Here is a 16,555-nt window from a genome sequence, read left to right as displayed (position 1 = left end):
TACAAACTACATTAATTGTGAAAATATGTAACGATTGGGTCGCACGCTACGACTACATACTCCTTACCGTAAATACGCATACCGATGCGAGCGGGTGCACGCATCAGCGGGTATGCGCTATCACGGGAAAGCGCACGCATGCGCAGCGCGGACCAGCGTGAGGTGCAAATATGGCAGCGTGTATAGGGATATTTTTCTGACTTTGACAGTACAGTGTGATTTAAATGTAATGTATGTAAAGGTAAAATGCACTTACTTGATTGTGTGTCCCAGGAGGGGGGAATCCATAGCTGTGCAGGCTGATGGATTCTCCCAGACCTTTTCCCTAAAAACGGAATGCTTTCCCATCCAGCCTCACAGTTCCAATGGGCACAGGGAGAAAGAGAAGCAGCTTAGCTATGAAACCAGCTGAGTGGTTTCTTGGAGCTCCATGGAGATCAGCCGTAGTGGCCAGGAAACCTGGACCGGGGAGCCAGGCTGCCCAGCTCTGGAGCCCAAATCCAGGCTGCAGGCAGTGAGAGGGGTCCCGGGCAGGTTTCTGGAAGTCAGTTTAGGAGGGAAAACCTCCCCCCAGCCAGACTGAACGGCACCGTGGGAGTACCCTGCTCTCCCAGATGGGAGAGACAATGGAGACCGACCACTCCCCACTGTCCATAGGGAACAATGTTAGGTGTGCATGAGACCAGAGCATGCACAGCTCATGGGTAAACATTGATTGGTTGTGCACCACAGGGCGGGCTTACCCCCTGTGGTAAGGGGTCTTGGAGAGGGATAAAAGAAGGGCAGTTGGCCCATAGGAGTGTGTATTGTAACATCTTCTTCTGCTGAAAAGATCTTAATTGTATGCTGTTGCCCCTAGCAATAGGGAGGAGCCTTTTTAAAGGTTATTTGAGCAATAAACACCTTTGCCTCAAGAAGACTGCTTCATCTTGTGACCAACAGGGTTAGGCCAAACCTAGCCCCGTTCTCCGGCTGTCCAGGGAAGCACCTGACGTCTCCAAGCTCCGCCTTCCGCCAGCTACCGGTAGAGGCCTAGCAAGTGGCTAGTGGGGATTCGTCGACACCACACAGGTGTGGTAAAGCAGTGCGTCGGCACATACAGAGCAGAACCGTGGTTCCAAACGCCACGGCAGGTTAGGAGTTTGGTGGTGGCAGCGAGAACCCGCCCACAGCGCAGTGGGTGGAGTCAGTAACAGGCGGTTACTGACGGTAAGCGGGAATCCCCTATGTGGTCAGGCCTCGTGCGGCTTGACCTTCCATTCTGTGTGCAGTCAACGGGACGCGGAAGCTGCGAGTGCTTCCGTACGGTATCGTCCTGTCACACACCCATATTACAGTATTGTCGGCACAGAAGTGTAACCTTTCATTTCTCAGTAAATGGCTTCATGGGTTAGCTGCAGGCTAAATGGTAAGGCTGAGGATTTCTGACGAGGGCAACCTCTTATAGAGGACTATTAATTAAAAAAAAAAAAGAAAACTTAATTAAGTTAGCTCATTATGCATTTTTACAAGTACATGAAGCTTTTTTATTCTAGCGATAATCGCTGGGATATTGGGCAGTTGGGCCAATAGCTTACATTTGAGTACCAAAATGATTGTGATATTTGAACCTATGAAAGCAGCCTGATCCTTCACATGCCAGTTGGTAAAGAAGTCCTAGATGTACGGTTATCTCTTGATCATGCAATCAGCCTAGAAATGTCTGACCAGATTGGATGGTGATCATGTCACTTTGCTCTCAGACTAAACATGTATTCTATGTATATTGGGCCTTTTTAATGTGTTACATTCTTTTTTTGCACAAAAAAGAACATAATTTCTTCTTCAGGGTCCATAGGTATCCACAGGTATGACCTTGGAGGGGAATGGAGGTTTATGATGGCGGAGACCAGGAACAAGCACCAAACAGCTTTTTGCTCCCAAGATGCGCTGGTCCTTCTCCGTCATACCACGTCCACAGCTCAGGCTCCTCAGTTATAATTTGGTGCCAGCAGGAGCTGCATCTTTTATTTATAACTGTGGGGCTGCTTTTAAGCTTTCATTTTATTTTTCTTCTGAGTAGGCAGCGCTCCTTTGGACGCCAGCGCTGCTTCTCCAGCTGCGGGGAGGTACTTTTGCCAGGCGCCATGCGCCCTAGCTAGCAGGAGCACACTGGTTGGTCCAGGACTGCAGACGGACACACAGGGGCAGGTGAGGCGGGCTCCTGCTTGTGGGACCCACCTGTTGGCAGTCCATACCTGCACAGAAGTGGGAGCAGACGCTTTCTGTAGAATCTCGTCCCCAAACACACCTGAAGAGAAACGTGCATTCTTCTAATGTAATGAACTGGGAAAAGTATTTGGTGATTTATAAATACAATTTTCATGAATCACTCAAAAATGAAAGCTCTTAGCATGTGATCCCATCATGTTACCAAAATAAGACATTTTTGGGATTTATATATCGCATGAAAGCCCATAAAAAGAGGTTTAAAATGAAACATTGCCCAACTCTCTAGCTCAATTAGGTGAGCTGCAAGTGTAATTTAATTTTTTTTTTAATGGCACATTGTTTTGTGGAAAAAAAAATTGCATCTTTAAAGGCTAATAACTTTAAATCATTGAACATATCAGCCTAAGATTTGGGGGGTTTCTTTACACCCACGGCAGCATTTATTATCCCAAATTTTATCACAATCTGAAATGGTCAGTCTGAAAACTGTGAGCTGGTGTAGAATAACCCGTACATATATTCATACTGTTTGTGTTACACACTGCTTATTGCCATATTGTGTGTAGTACCCTCCTGAAGCTATGTCTAGCAAAGGCAAGGGAACTAAACAGACTTTGACTCCTACATTAGGTGTCCCGCAAGTCCTGTTCTGCAGGCTTATCTCCGCAGGATGTCTTGCAAGATGGACAGTGTGCTTCTTGCTGTCCCCCCCCGGTCAGTCAGTACCTTCAATTTCAGCACAAGATCCCCCCAATGGCTTCTTTTTCTCAAGTGTTGGCTAAGATACAGACCGCATTACAGCCCTGGCAATAGTACCCCCTACGGGAGTGCCGCACCAGTTACCACAACAGGTGCATGAGGCTATACCAGTCATGCCTGTTCCTCCCCCATAGATGTACATGTGCTCTGCCTCTTCTGCTGCCTTTCATCATATGTTGCAGGGCCAGGGACCCTTGTCTAGTACCACTACCAAGCGTGCTGTGCCATCCTACCTGTCTACACCACTTTCGGATTCTGAAGAATCCCTTGGTGTTGCAGAGAGTACAAGTCTTTCTGAGGTTGAATCGCACACAGGGGAGGAAGAATTTCAGTCTAAATTTAACGTAGCTGCTTTAGCGAGGACTGCTAAATTTACTTTGGTTGGAAAATGAGGAACCAGCACCTAAGGCAGGCATTCCCAACCACGGTCCTCAAGGCACACCAACAGTGCAGGTTTTAGTGATATCCAGGCTGCAGCACAGGTGGTTTAAATCAAATTAAGTCACCTGTGCTGAAGCCTGGATATCACTAAAACCTGCACTGTTAGTGTGCCTTGAGGACCGTGGTTGGGAATGCCTTACCTAAGGTAAAGAATCCTCTTTGCAAATGCCAGAATATAGTGCTGGCAGAATTTCCCCACTCGCATCACTTTACATAGATCAAGTGTGAAACATGGAAAACTCCCAGCAAAATGTTCCATGTTCCTTTTACCCCCTTACTGCAGCAATTGTACTAAGTGGGAAAATCCCCCGGCAATGGATTCCCATGTAACACAATTGGTAAAAAGCTCCTCCTTACCTATCCCTGCTGCATCCTCCCTGGAGGAGACGACGAATAGACAGAAGGATGTGTTTCTTAAATCTATTTCTCGCCTTGCCACAGCAACTGTTGGGAGGGTAAGGCTATTGAGAGCTGAGCAGGTGCCCTGGATCCCCACAGATGCTATACGGGAACAACTGTCATTCATTGCAAACATCAGAGATGCTGCATTTTATATTGGAGAAGCAGCTCTGGATGCTGCCCTCCTGACATCCAAGACTTCAGCTTTGTCAGTTGTTACCCACTGCATTATTTGGTGTCGCTCATTTAAGGATGACACAGATTTCCAGGAAAGCCCTTGAAGCACTCACTTATACGGGAGAGATTTTTTGGACTTGAGCTGGACAAGATTGTCACTACTCTTGCGGCCTCTAAAAGACTACATTTTTGCCTACAATTACTAGCACTACTTTGATGTTATGTTCAAAAATATAGCCATATGCAATACGTGATTAACATGATTAATGTATTCCCCAAAAGCTGGAAATCACTATTTACATTGGCTGACATTTGTGTGTATTTTGTCTGACAATACATCCACATGTGCTCATTACTGTGTGTGCCTTACTAAACATGGCACACTTATCTGTACTGCTGTATGTTCACCAATATTTGGACCGATTATTATTTCTTAAACTCAGCCATTTGGCTACTGATTGGGATTCCATTTTCCCTGTCAAATTATTGTTAAATGTTTGTATTGTCTGTGAACTCAAAACGGGACACCTAAATTCCCTTTTTTAATGCATATCAATAAAATTGAATATATTTAATAAATTATAAATAAAGAGTGCCCTTAAAAAAGTAGTCTCTTCTGTCCTCTATGATCACGGCCTCTAAAACAGCTTTGCTGCCCTCAGCCATGTCTACCCAGACTCGGACTTCCTCCTTTTGGTCCTTTTGTCCCCAGGGCAAAGCCAGAGGGCAAGCCCTTTCCTGGACTGTCACACTCCATGAAGGTCTCTAAGCCCAAAACCAAGCAAGCCTGGGCTACCAGACGCCCAGCTACTAAGCTCGAGGATAAACCCTCAGCCTGATTGGAAGGGCATACTCCTGGGAGACCCTGGGGTGGGAGGCCAACTTCTTCAGTTCGCACACTGTTGGCGTCAGAGCTTACTTTAACACACGCTCTCCAGCAGAACTCTGCAAAGCTCAGCCTCTCCTGTTGGCTATTCACTCCTTACTACAGTCAGGCATGATAATTCTTGTTCCTACCCTCACAACGGGGCAAGGGCTTTTACTTGGCGCTCTTCTTAGTTCATAAACCCAATGGGTCCCATCGGTCCATCCTCTGCCTCAAGTTACTGAACAAATATCAGAGTGCCCAGGTTTCGTATGGAAACCCTCCGTTCCATTGCCCTGGCTATGCAGTCTCAGGACTTTATAATCCAAGATGCTTACCTACATGTGTCTATAGCGCTCTTGCATCAGCAATACCTTCGGTTCGCTGTCCTACACCAGCATTTCTAGTTTTAGGCACTGCCTTTTGGGCTGTCAGCGATGGCCTTTACTAAACTCATGGCTGTCATGATGGTTCAGCTTTGTTGTCGGGGGACCAGAATACTCCCTTATCTGCATGGCCTGCTGATTCTGACACACTGACGGGAGGTTCTCAGATGTCCTCTTAAGGTAACAATAGCCTTCCTGCAGAGAGACGGGGTAATTCAGCGTTGATCGCAGCAGCAAATTTGTTAGCAGTTGGGCAAAACCATGTGCACTGCAGGGGGGTTAGATATAACATTTGAAGAGAGAGTTAGATTTGGGTGGGTTATTTTGTTTCTGTGCAGGGTATAATACTGGCTGCTTTATTTTTACACGGCAATTTAGATTTCAGTTTGAACACACCCCACCCAAATCTAACTCTCTCTGCACTTGTTGTATCTGTCCCCCCCGCAGTGCACATGGTTTTGCCCGACTGCTTACAAATTTGTTGCTGCGATCAACTCTGAATTACCCCCAGAGTTGGCTAATCAACTGGCAAAAGTCTTCCCTGATCCCCTCTCAGTGAATGGTACATCTGGGAGCTCTTCTGGATGCTCATGTACAGAGAATCTCCTACCTGCGGACAAGATTGCGGCACTGCACCTACGGGTGCACAGGCTGCTCCACAGTCACAGGGTGTTCATTCACTCCGCATTGCAGACCTTGAGATCCATGCCGAAAGAGACTTACCAATCAATGTTCTGGAGCTGAGAGCTGTTTACCGAGCTCTCACTCTGGCTCAGAATATTCTTCAAGATTGCCCTGTCCAAGTCCAGTCAGACAACGCCACTGCAGTGGCCTATCTGAATCATCAGGGATGCACTTGCAGTGTGTCTGCAATGGCAGAAGTGGCACTAATTCTCACCTGGGCAGAACGCCATCTCCGCAGTCTTCAAAGCGGGAATTCTCAACTGGGAGACGCAATTCCTCAGTCGCTGAGATGTGCACGCTGGAGAGTGGTCTCTACATCCAGTCTTTCAGCTTCTGGTGGACATATGGTGTCTTCCGGAAGTAGACCTCATAGCCTCCAGACACAACTACAAGCTGCCAGTATACAGGTCCAAGTCGAGGGATCCAGCAGCACCCTTCGTTGATGCATTGGCAATCAAATGGCCTTTCCATCTGGCATACATCCTCCTTCCCGGGGTGCTTCACAAATTCAAGCAGAAAGGTAGCACCGTCATCTTGATAGCTCCAGCCAGGCCCAGGCGCCATTTTCTCATGGATTTCCACAGTCTATCCGTAGATGTTCCCTTTCCACTTCCTCTTCGACCACACCTCTTGTCTCCAGGTCCCTTTCTACACCCGGACTTAGCTCACCTGTCTTTAATGGCTTCTCCGAGCCCGGAAGCCTGCTTTGGCCCGTATCTCTATTACAGAGTGTGGCATACTTATTTCCAGTGGTGTGCTCAATGATACTATGATCTTCTGGTATTTCGGATTTCCAGAATCCTTGCCTCTCTCCAGGCAGGTTTGGATCTCGGCCTCCGCCTTGTTTCTCTTAAGGTACAGGTCTCGGCTCTGTCAGTTTGGTTCCAGAAGCAGATTGCTCTGTTGCCATATGTGCGTGCTTTGTACTTCTGGTGGCCTCTTGGGATTTGTCTTTGTCCTCCGTGCTTTACAGCAGTTACCGTTTAAACCACTGGATTCGGTTGACCTCAAATGGTTAACAGCTAAGATTCTTTTTTTGGCTATAACCTCAGCAAGAAGGGTGTCGAACTTAGCGCTTTCCTGCCACTCTCCATTTCTGATGTTACATCATGACAGCAGTCCTGTGGACCAAATGCAGTTACCTACCAAAGGTGGTTTCCTGTTTTCATCTGAACGAAAAAATAGTAGTTTTGGCCTTCCAATCTCCAGAGATCTCGGCAGGGGAGGCCTCCTTGGATGTAGTCAGTGCTCTTTGAATCTACGCGGACCGTACTTGTTCCATCAGGAAAATGGATTTACGCTTTGTCCCTTATGGATTCCACAAGCAGGCTTGGCCAGCTTACAAACAGAATCTGGCTAGATGGCATACATGACTATCTCACGGGCTTACATGCAGGCTGACCTCCCTGTGCCGAATACAATCTCTGCTCACTCTTCTCACTCTGTGGGGCCTACGTGGGCAGCCCGTCATGGCACTTCTGCTGAAAAACTATGCAGGGTAGCCACGTGGTCTTCTGTCCATGCGTTTCTTAGGTTCTATGCCTTTGATACGTTTTGCCTCTCAAGATGCCTCATTTGGACGCAACGTTCTCCGCTCAGCTTAGGAGCGTCCATTCCCTAGTTCAACTGCTTTGGGACATCTCCAAGGTCATCCCTGAAGAAAATAAGAGTTTTATGGTAAAACTTACCCTTGTTTACTCCTTTTTCTTTGAGGTCCATAGGATCCACAGCGCAGCCACCCTGATGTACATAGCTTCAATGGGTTACTCTTCTCAGTCACCAGTTCCTGTGTCCTGGTTGTGGGAGCGTGTTTCCTGTGTGTACCATTCTTACTTTTCTCCTTTCCAGCTCCTGCTTTGGGCTTGTTAACAAAAACTGAGGAGCAAAGAAGGACCAGTACATCTTGGGTGCAAAAAGCTTAATTGTTTGGTGGATGTTTCTGGTCTCCACCATCATACCCCCCTTCCTCACTCCAAGGTCATAGATGTGGATCCTATGGACCTCGAAGAAAGAGTAATGGGCCCTACACACCTAGCGACGCGTCGCCGAGCTGCCCGGCTGTCGATACGGCTCCCAGCTCCATAGCACTGCATGCTAATAACGACGAGATTGTCCATATTGGCATGCATGTTTAAATGAGCCGGCAACAGCGATGAACGAGCGCGGGGCCCCGCATCGTTCATCGCTGGTGCCTACACACTGAAAGATATGAACGGTATCTCGTTCATTTAATTAACAAGATCGTTCATATCATTCACTGGTATCGGCCAGTGTGTAGGGCCCATAAGTCTTATCATAACTCTTATTATTCCAGACAAAAAAAAATTTAAATTATTACATTAAAAATAATTGTGTTGTAAGGGAAGAATTAATTAAACTCACAAGCCTACTTGTTACAGTAGTTCAAAGTCCATATAACCTATTTCTCCATTTTGGGGTCCTGGTATAAGAACTTATTCATGTTTTCTTGTTTTTAGAGATGAAGTTCGTGCACCTATTCCACAGAAACAAGAAATCCTCGTAGAGCCAGAAATTTTCGGAGGTAAGAGATTTGCGCAGTATGGGGCCAATTCAGTTGTGGTGCGCGCCCACTGCTGGTCATCTATACTAATGAGAGCCTATTGGAGCAATTCAATTGTTCCGCTCAGATGCCCATTAGTAGTTAGCGTTCCTGACCGCTCCGGATTTAGTCGCATAAAGTTAAACTCGTCTAAAGAGCTTGATTGGGCGTCCAAAGTCCAGGTTTGACCCTTCCTATAGACACGCCCATTCATATAGATGCCAGTGAGGAGGCGCGTGCCACAATTGAATCGGCCTCTATAAGCATGTACATGTCTCTGATCTTTTTACACCTTTATGGAAGAACCTGTAATTGCAGTAGGACAAGGTAATATTGTTTAGGAGAAGTTGTACACTATTCTGTCTTTGCAGCTGACTAATCTCTCATTCTCTGGGATGAGAAGAAAGACTCTCCATCAATGAGGACTGACCAATGACTTAAGAGCAAAGCAAAAAAGCAAGTGACTTTGCACCTGGACAAACCATGTTACAATGCAAGAGGTGCAAATACATTTATTTTACATTCAGGTTAAATATTGTCTGCCTTTGCATGTAGACTACAAATGCAGGGCAGCGTTATTTGTACACTGCAGTTTAGATTTAAATTTGGACACGCCTCAAATCTAAATCTCTCTGCACATTTTAAATCTGCCCCACCTGCAGTGCTACATGGTTTTACCAATTTACATGCTTTTTTTTGCTTTTCTCACAATGCTGAATCAGCTCCATATTCTTTGTCCACATGAATGTTTCAAATAAATGAATTTCTCTTTCATCCATGGGGGCATTGGTTCCCAAGCTGGGTGCCTCAGTTTAGATGTCTAGGATCAGAGGTGCAGGGGTGTCTCGGGTCAGTGGTATAGGACCAAGTAAAATTATTTATAGTCTGTGTAAGCAAATCAGTGCTGGCGGCTACCAATCATAACATTTGTGGACAATGGGGGTTATTTGTGCTGCAACCTCAATGTAGCGGCGCCAGTGCACAGGTACTGTCCTGCGTGCCCCGGCATTTGCTGCGAATGCCTCTGCCTGATTCACAGGCAGAGTCGTTTGTGGGGTGGCGTTGCAGGGGTGGGAAGCTCCAAATGGAGTTGGGGTGGCGCCGTTTTCGTGGTGTCTCTGTGACATCACATGCAGCCTCTCCAATGGAAAAGATGGCAGCCAGGCTGTGAAGGCAGGGGTCTTCCACAGTTGCTGCGATCGCAATTTAATTGGGCAGGACAGTCAGCCTGCTGGGCGGCCCCCAGGATGCGATAGAAACCATTGCATGTTCTGATTTTTAGCAGAATCTGCAATCCAACCTGAATAGGGACCAGAAGAAATGCCACCCTGTCCACCACCACATTACTGAATCTGAGAATGAAAGGTAAACACAATTTACTTAATTGAATAATTTTTGCAGAATTTCTCAATAAGAAACTTTTGGCCTAGGGTGTCGTGAAAAAAAATATTGATACTCTAGTGTGTGGACTCTGGACACTTAAAGGTTGAGGGGTCTATGTACTAAGCCTTGGATAGAGTAAAAGTGTACTGTACGGTGATAGAGTACCAGCCAATCGGCTCCTGTCCTTTTTAAAAACTCAGCCTGTAACATGGCAGTTAGGGGCTGATTGGTTGGTACTTTATCTCCTCCAATGCTTAGTACATAGACCCCTAAATCTGACAGAGTATGCTTCTCCCCCTCTATACCCTACCCACTGTTATAATGTTTTTCTGCAGCGGGGCACACTGGTATTCCACAGGGAATAACATTGGGGTGTAGAGTTGGATCTTGATCCGAGGCACCAACGGGCTAAAGCTTTGACTGTTCCCAGGATGCGCTGCACCGCCTCCTCTATAGCCACGCCTCCAGGCACTGGAGCTCAGTTTGTAAGTTGGTGCCTGCAATGCAAGTCATTAACGGGGGGGGGGGGGGGCTGCGCTAGGCAGCCCTAATAAGAGCTTTTTAAGAATAAAGAAGACTTCATGGGCCGCTCCATCATCTCCCCCAGCGGCGCTGCATACTTCCGCACCCTGGTTGCCGGGTACTTGCAGCGGAGGCGCTCCGGTCATCAAGCACACATCACAGCTGCTGCTCTCCTGGATCGCGTGGCCGCACTTTAGGGAGGAGTTGAGAGGGTCCCCCAGGTGGGACCCGCCGAAAATTGCGATCCGGTCGCGGCCCCAGGAGACGGACCGCGCCACTGGCGTGGACAGTCTGGTCGTGAAGGGACCCCACTATATCCACCAGCGCAGGGCGCACAGGTTGGATTTACTTAAATACGTTTATTATAGGCTCCATAGTACCTGGTGGTGAAGTCCAGCAGAGGGGATAAGGCACTGACCTGTAGCCCCTCCCCCAGCTCCAGGCACCATCTACAGCAAAGATATATAAACATACCCCCCGGGATACAATCTCAGGAGTATACCAAGAGCGCTGCTTCCACCCTAATTTCTATACTGTTATATAATTTCACAACCGGTTTTATATTCAATCTTTCTCTATCGTCCTAGTGGATGCTGGGGTTCCTGAAAGGACCATGGGGGATAGCGGCTCCGCAGGAGACAGGGCACAAAAAGTAAAGCTTTACGATCAGGTGGTGTGTACTGGCTCCTCCCCCTATGACCCTCCTCCAAGCCCCAGTTAGATTTTTGTGCCCGGCCGAGAAGGGTGCAATCTAGGTGGCTCTCCTAAAGAGCTGCTTAGAAAAGTTTAGCTTAGGTTTTTTATTTTACAGTGAGTCCTGCTGGCAACAGGATCACTGCAACGAGGGACTTAGGGGAGAAGAAGTGAACTCACCTGCGTGCAGGATGGATTGGCTTCTTGGCTACTGGACATTAGCTCCAGAGGGACGATCACAGGTACAGCCTGGATGGTCACCGGAGCCTCGCCGCCGGCCCCCTTGCAGATGCTGAAACGAGAAGAGGTCCAGAATCGGCGGCAGAAGACTCCTCAGTCTTCTTAAGGTAGCGCACAGCACTGCAGCTGTGCGCCATTTTCCTCTCAGCACACTTCACACGGCAGTCACTGAGGGTGCAGGGCGCTGGGAGGGGGGCGCCCTGGGAGGCAAATGAAAACCTTTTTTGGCTAAAAATACCTCACATATAGCCTCCGGGGGCTATATGGAGATATTTAACCCCTGCCAGAATCCACTAAAGAGCGGGAGACGAGCCCGCCGAAAAAGGGGCGGGGCCTATCTCCTCAGCACACAGCGCCATTTTCCTCACACAGCTCCGCTGGTCAGGAAGGCTCCCAGGCTCTCCCCTGCACTGCACTACAGAAACAGGGTAAAACAAGAGAGGGGGGGCAAAATTGTGGCAAAACTATATTATTAAAGCAGCTATACAGGGAGCACTTATTATAAGGCTATCCCTGTCATATATAGCGCTTTTGGTGTGTGCTGGCAAACTCTCCCTCTGTCTCCCCAAAGGGCTAGTGGGGTCCTGTCTTCGTTAAGAGCATTCCCTGTGTGTCTGCTGTGTGTCGGTACGTGTGTGTCGACATGTATGAGGACGATATTGGTGTGGAGGCGGAGCAATTGCCAAATATGGGGATGTCACCTCCTAGGGGGTCGACACCAGAATGGATGCCTTTATTTATGGAATTACGGGATAGTGTCAACACGCTAAGGCAGTCGTTTGACGACATGAGACGGCCGGACAATCAATTAGTGCCTGTCCAGGCGCCTCAAACACCGTCAGGGGCTGTAAAACGCCCTTTGCCTCAGTCGGTCGACACAGACCCAGACACAGGCACTGATTCCAATGGCGACGGTGACGAATCAACCGTATTTTCTAGTAGGGCCACACGTTATATGATTTTGGCAATGAAGGAGGCGTTACATATTGCTGATACTACAGGTACCACAAAACAGGGTATCATGTGGGGTGTGAAAAAACTACCTATAGTTTTTCCTGAATCAGATGAATTAAATGAGGTGTGTGATGAAGCGTGGGTTGCCCCCGATAAAAAAATGCTAATTTCAAAGAAGTTATTGGCTTTATACCCTTTCCCGCCAGAGGTTAGGGCGCGCTGGGAAACACCTCCTAGGGTGGACAAGGCGCTCACACGCTTATCAAAACAAGTGGCGTTACCCTCTCCTGAGACGGCCGCACTTAAAGATCCAGCAGATAGGAGGATGGAAAATATCCAAAAAAGTATATACACACATACAGGTGTTATACTACGACCAGCTATAGGGACAGCCTGGATGTGCAGTGCTGGGGTAGCTTGGTCAGAGTCCCTGATTGAAAATATTGATACCCTGGATAGGGACAATGTTTTACTGTCTTTAGAGCAAATAAAGGATGCATTTCTTTATATGCGTGATGCACAGAGGGATATCTGCACACTGGCATCACGGGTAAGTGCTATGTCCATTTCGGCCAGAAGAAGTTTATGGACGCGACAGTGGTCAGGCGATGCGGACTCAAAACGGCATATGGAAGTTTTGCCGTATAAAGGGGAGGAGTTATTTGGTGTCGGTCTATCGGATTTGGTGGCCACGGCTACAGCCGGGAAATCCACCTTTTTTACCTCAAGTCACTCCCCAACAGAAAAAGACACCGACTTTTCAACCGCAGCCCTTTCGTTCCTTTAAAAACAAGAGAGCAAAGGGATATTCATATCTGCCACGAGGCAGAGGAAGGGGGAAGAGACAGCAACAGGCAGCTCCTTCCCAGGAACAGAAGCCCTCCCCCGCTTCTACAAAAGCCTCAGCATGACGCTGGGGCTTCTCAAGCGGACTCGGGGGCGGTGGGGGGTCGTCTCAAGAATTTCAGCGCGCAGTGGGCTCACTCGCAGGTAGATCCCTGGATCCTGCAGATAATATCTCAGGGGTACAGGTTGGAACTAGAGACGGATCCACCTCGCCGTTTCCTGAAGTCTGCTTTACCAACGTCCCCCTCCGACAGGGTGACGGTCTTGGAAGCCATTCACAAGCTGTACTCTCAGCAGGTGATAGTCAAGGTACCCCTTTTACAACAAGGAAAGGGGTATTATTCCACTCTATTTGTGGTACCGAAGCCGGATGGCTCGGTAAGACCTATTCTAAATCTGAAATCCTTGAACCTGTACATAAAGAAGTTCAAGTTCAAGATGGAGTCACTCAGAGCAGTGATAGCGAACCTGGAAGAAGGGGACTTTATGGTATCCTTGGACATCAAGGATGCGTATCTCCACGTTCCAATTTACCCCTCACACCAGGGGTACCTCAGGTTCGTCGTACAGAACTGTCACTATCCGTTTCAGACGCTGCCGTTCGGATTGTCCACGGCACCTCGGGTCTTTACCAAGGTAATGGCCGAGATGATGATTCTTCTTCGAAGAAAAGGCGTATTAATTATCCCATACTTGGACGATCTCCTAATAAGGGCAAGGTCCAGAGAACAGCTAGAGATGGGATTAGCACTGTCTCAAGAAGTGCTAAAACAGCACGGGTGGATTCTGAATATTCCAAAATCCCAGTTAATTCCGACAACACGTCTGCTGTTCCTAGGGATGATTCTGGACACGGTTCAGAAAAAGGTTTTTCTCCCGGAGGAAAAAGCCAAGGAGTTATCCGAGCTTGTCAGGAACCTCCTAAAACCAGGAAAGGTGTCTGTACATCAATGCACAAGAGTCCTGGGAAAAATGGTGGCTTCTTACGAAGCAATTCCATTCGGCAGATTCCACGCAAGAATTTTCCAGAGGGATCTGTTGGACAAATGGTCAGGGTCGCATCTTCAGATGCACCAGCGGATAACCCTGTCTCCAAGGACAAGGGTATCTCTTCTGTGGTGGTTGCAGAGTGCTCATCTATTGGAGGGCCGCAGATTCGGCATACAGGATTGGATCCTGGTGACCACGGACGCCAGCCTGAGAGGCTGGGGAGCAGTCACACAAGGAAGAAACTTCCAGGGCGTGTGGTCGAGCCTGGAAACGTCTCTTCACATAAACATTCTGGAACTAAGAGCAATCTACAATGCTCTAAGCCAGGCAGAACCTCTGCTTCAAGGAAAACCGGTGTTGATCCAGTCGGACAACATCACGGCAGTCGCCCATGTGAACAGACAGGGCGGCACAAGAAGCAGGAGTGCAATGGCAGAAGCTGCAAGGATTCTTCGCTGGGCAGAGAATCATGTGATAGCACTGTCAGCAGTGTTCATCCCGGGAGTGGACAACTGGGAAGCAGACTTCCTCAGCAGACACGACCTTCACCCGGGAGAGTGGGGACTTCATCCAGAAGTTTTCCACATGCTGGTAACCCGTTGGGAAAGACCAATGGTGGACATGATGGCGTCTCGCCTCAACAAAAAACTGGACAGGTATTGCGCCAGGTCAAGAGATCCGCAGGCAATAGCTGTGGACGCGCTGGTAACGCCTTGGGTGTACCAGTCGGTGTATGTGTTTCCTCCTCTGCCTCTCATACCAAAAGTATTGAGAATTATACGGCAAAGAGGCGTAAGAACGATACTAGTGGTTCCGGATTGGCCAAGAAGGACTTGGTACCCGGAACTTCAAGAGATGATCACGGAAGATCCGTGGCCTCTACCTCTGAGAAGGGACTTGCTTCAGCAGGGTCCCTGTCTGTTTCAAGACTTACCGCGGCTGCGTTTGACGGCATGGCGGTTGAACGCCGGATCCTAAAGGAAAAAGGCATGCCGGAAGAAGTCATTCCTACTTTGATTAAAGCAAGGAAGGAAGTAACCGCGCAACATTATCACCGCATTTGGCGAAAATATGTTGCGTGGTGCGAGGATCGGAGTGCTCCGACGGAGGAATTTCAACTGGGTCGATTCCTACATTTCCTGCAATCAGGATTGTCTATGGGTCTCAAATTGGGATCTATTAAGGTTCAAATTTCGGCCCTGTCGATTTTCTTCCAAAAAGAATTGGCTTCAGTTCCTGAAGTCCAGACTTTTGTTAAGGGAGTGCTGCATATACAGCCCCCTGTGGTGCCTCCAGTGGCACCGTGGGATCTCAATGTTGTTTTGGACTTTCTCAAATCTCATTGGTTTGAACCACTAAAAACTGTGGATTTGAAATATCTCACATGGAAAGTGACCATGCTACTAGCCCTGGCTTCGGCCAGGAGAGTGTCAGAACTGGCAGCTTTATCTTACAAAAGCCCATATCTGATTTTCCATTCGGACAGGGCAGAACTGCGGACTCGTCCGCATTTTCTCCCTAAGGTGGTGTCAGCATTTCATCTGAACCAACCTATTGTAGTGCCTGCGGCTACAAGCGACTTGGAGGACTCCAAGTTGTTGGACGTTGTCAGAGCTTTAAAAATATACATTTCAAGGACAGCTGGAGTCAGGAAATCTGACTCGCTGTTTATACTATATGCTCCCAACAAGTTGGGCGCTCCTGCGTCTAAGCAGACTATTGCTCGCTGGATTTGTAGTACGATTCAGCTTGCACATTCTGTGGCAGGCCTGCCACAGCCAAAATCGGTAAAAGCCCACTCCACAAGGAAGGTGGGTTCTTCTTGGGCGGCTGCCCGAGGGGTCTCGGCATTACAACTCTGCCGAGCGGCTACGTGGTCGGGGGAGAACACGTTTGTAAAATTCTACAAATTTGATACCCTGGCTAAGGAGGACCTGGAGTTCTCTCATTCGGTGCTGCAGAGTCATCCGCACTCTCCCGCCCGTTTGGGAGCTTTGGTATAATCCCCATGGTCCTTTCAGGAACCCCAGCATCCACTAGGACGATAGAGAAAATAAGAATTTACTTACCGATAATTCTATTTCTCGGAGTCCGTAGTGGATGCTGGGCGCCCATCCCAAGTGCGGATTATCTGCATTACTTGTACATAGTTACAAAAATCGGGTTATTATTGTTGTGAGCCATCTTTTCAGAGGCTCCGCTGTTATCATACTGTTAACTGGGTTTAGATCACAGGTTGTACGGTGTGATTGGTGTGGCTGGTATGAGTCTTACCCGGGATTCATAAATCCTTCCTTATTGTGTACGCTCGTCCGGGCACAGTACCTAACTGAGGCTTGGAGGAGGGTCATAGGGGGAGGAGCCAGTACACACCACCTGATCGTAAAGCTTTACTTTTTGTGCCCTGTCTCCTGCGGAGCCGCTATCCCCCATGGTCCTTTCAGG

General features: G+C 48.1%; 1 protein-coding gene across 2 annotated transcripts in view; it reads left to right on the top strand.

Moving 5' to 3' along the window:
- Positions 1-16,555, top strand: part of UBXN7 (UBX domain protein 7) — a 167,035-nt gene that overhangs the window by 55,101 nt on the left and 95,379 nt on the right. For both annotated transcript variants that reach the window (XM_063915573.1, XM_063915572.1), the window contains exon 3: positions 8,400-8,464. In XM_063915573.1, the coding sequence (XP_063771643.1) occupies positions 8,400-8,464 (65 nt within the window). The remainder of the gene's footprint in view (positions 1-8,399; positions 8,465-16,555) is intronic.

The sequence above is a fragment of the Pseudophryne corroboree genome, chromosome 4 (assembly GCF_028390025.1).
Source record: "Pseudophryne corroboree isolate aPseCor3 chromosome 4, aPseCor3.hap2, whole genome shotgun sequence".
NCBI lineage: Eukaryota > Metazoa > Chordata > Amphibia > Anura > Myobatrachidae > Pseudophryne > Pseudophryne corroboree.
The sequence above is the reverse complement of the archived record's forward strand: the minus strand, read 5'-3'. Positions and strand labels throughout refer to the sequence as shown.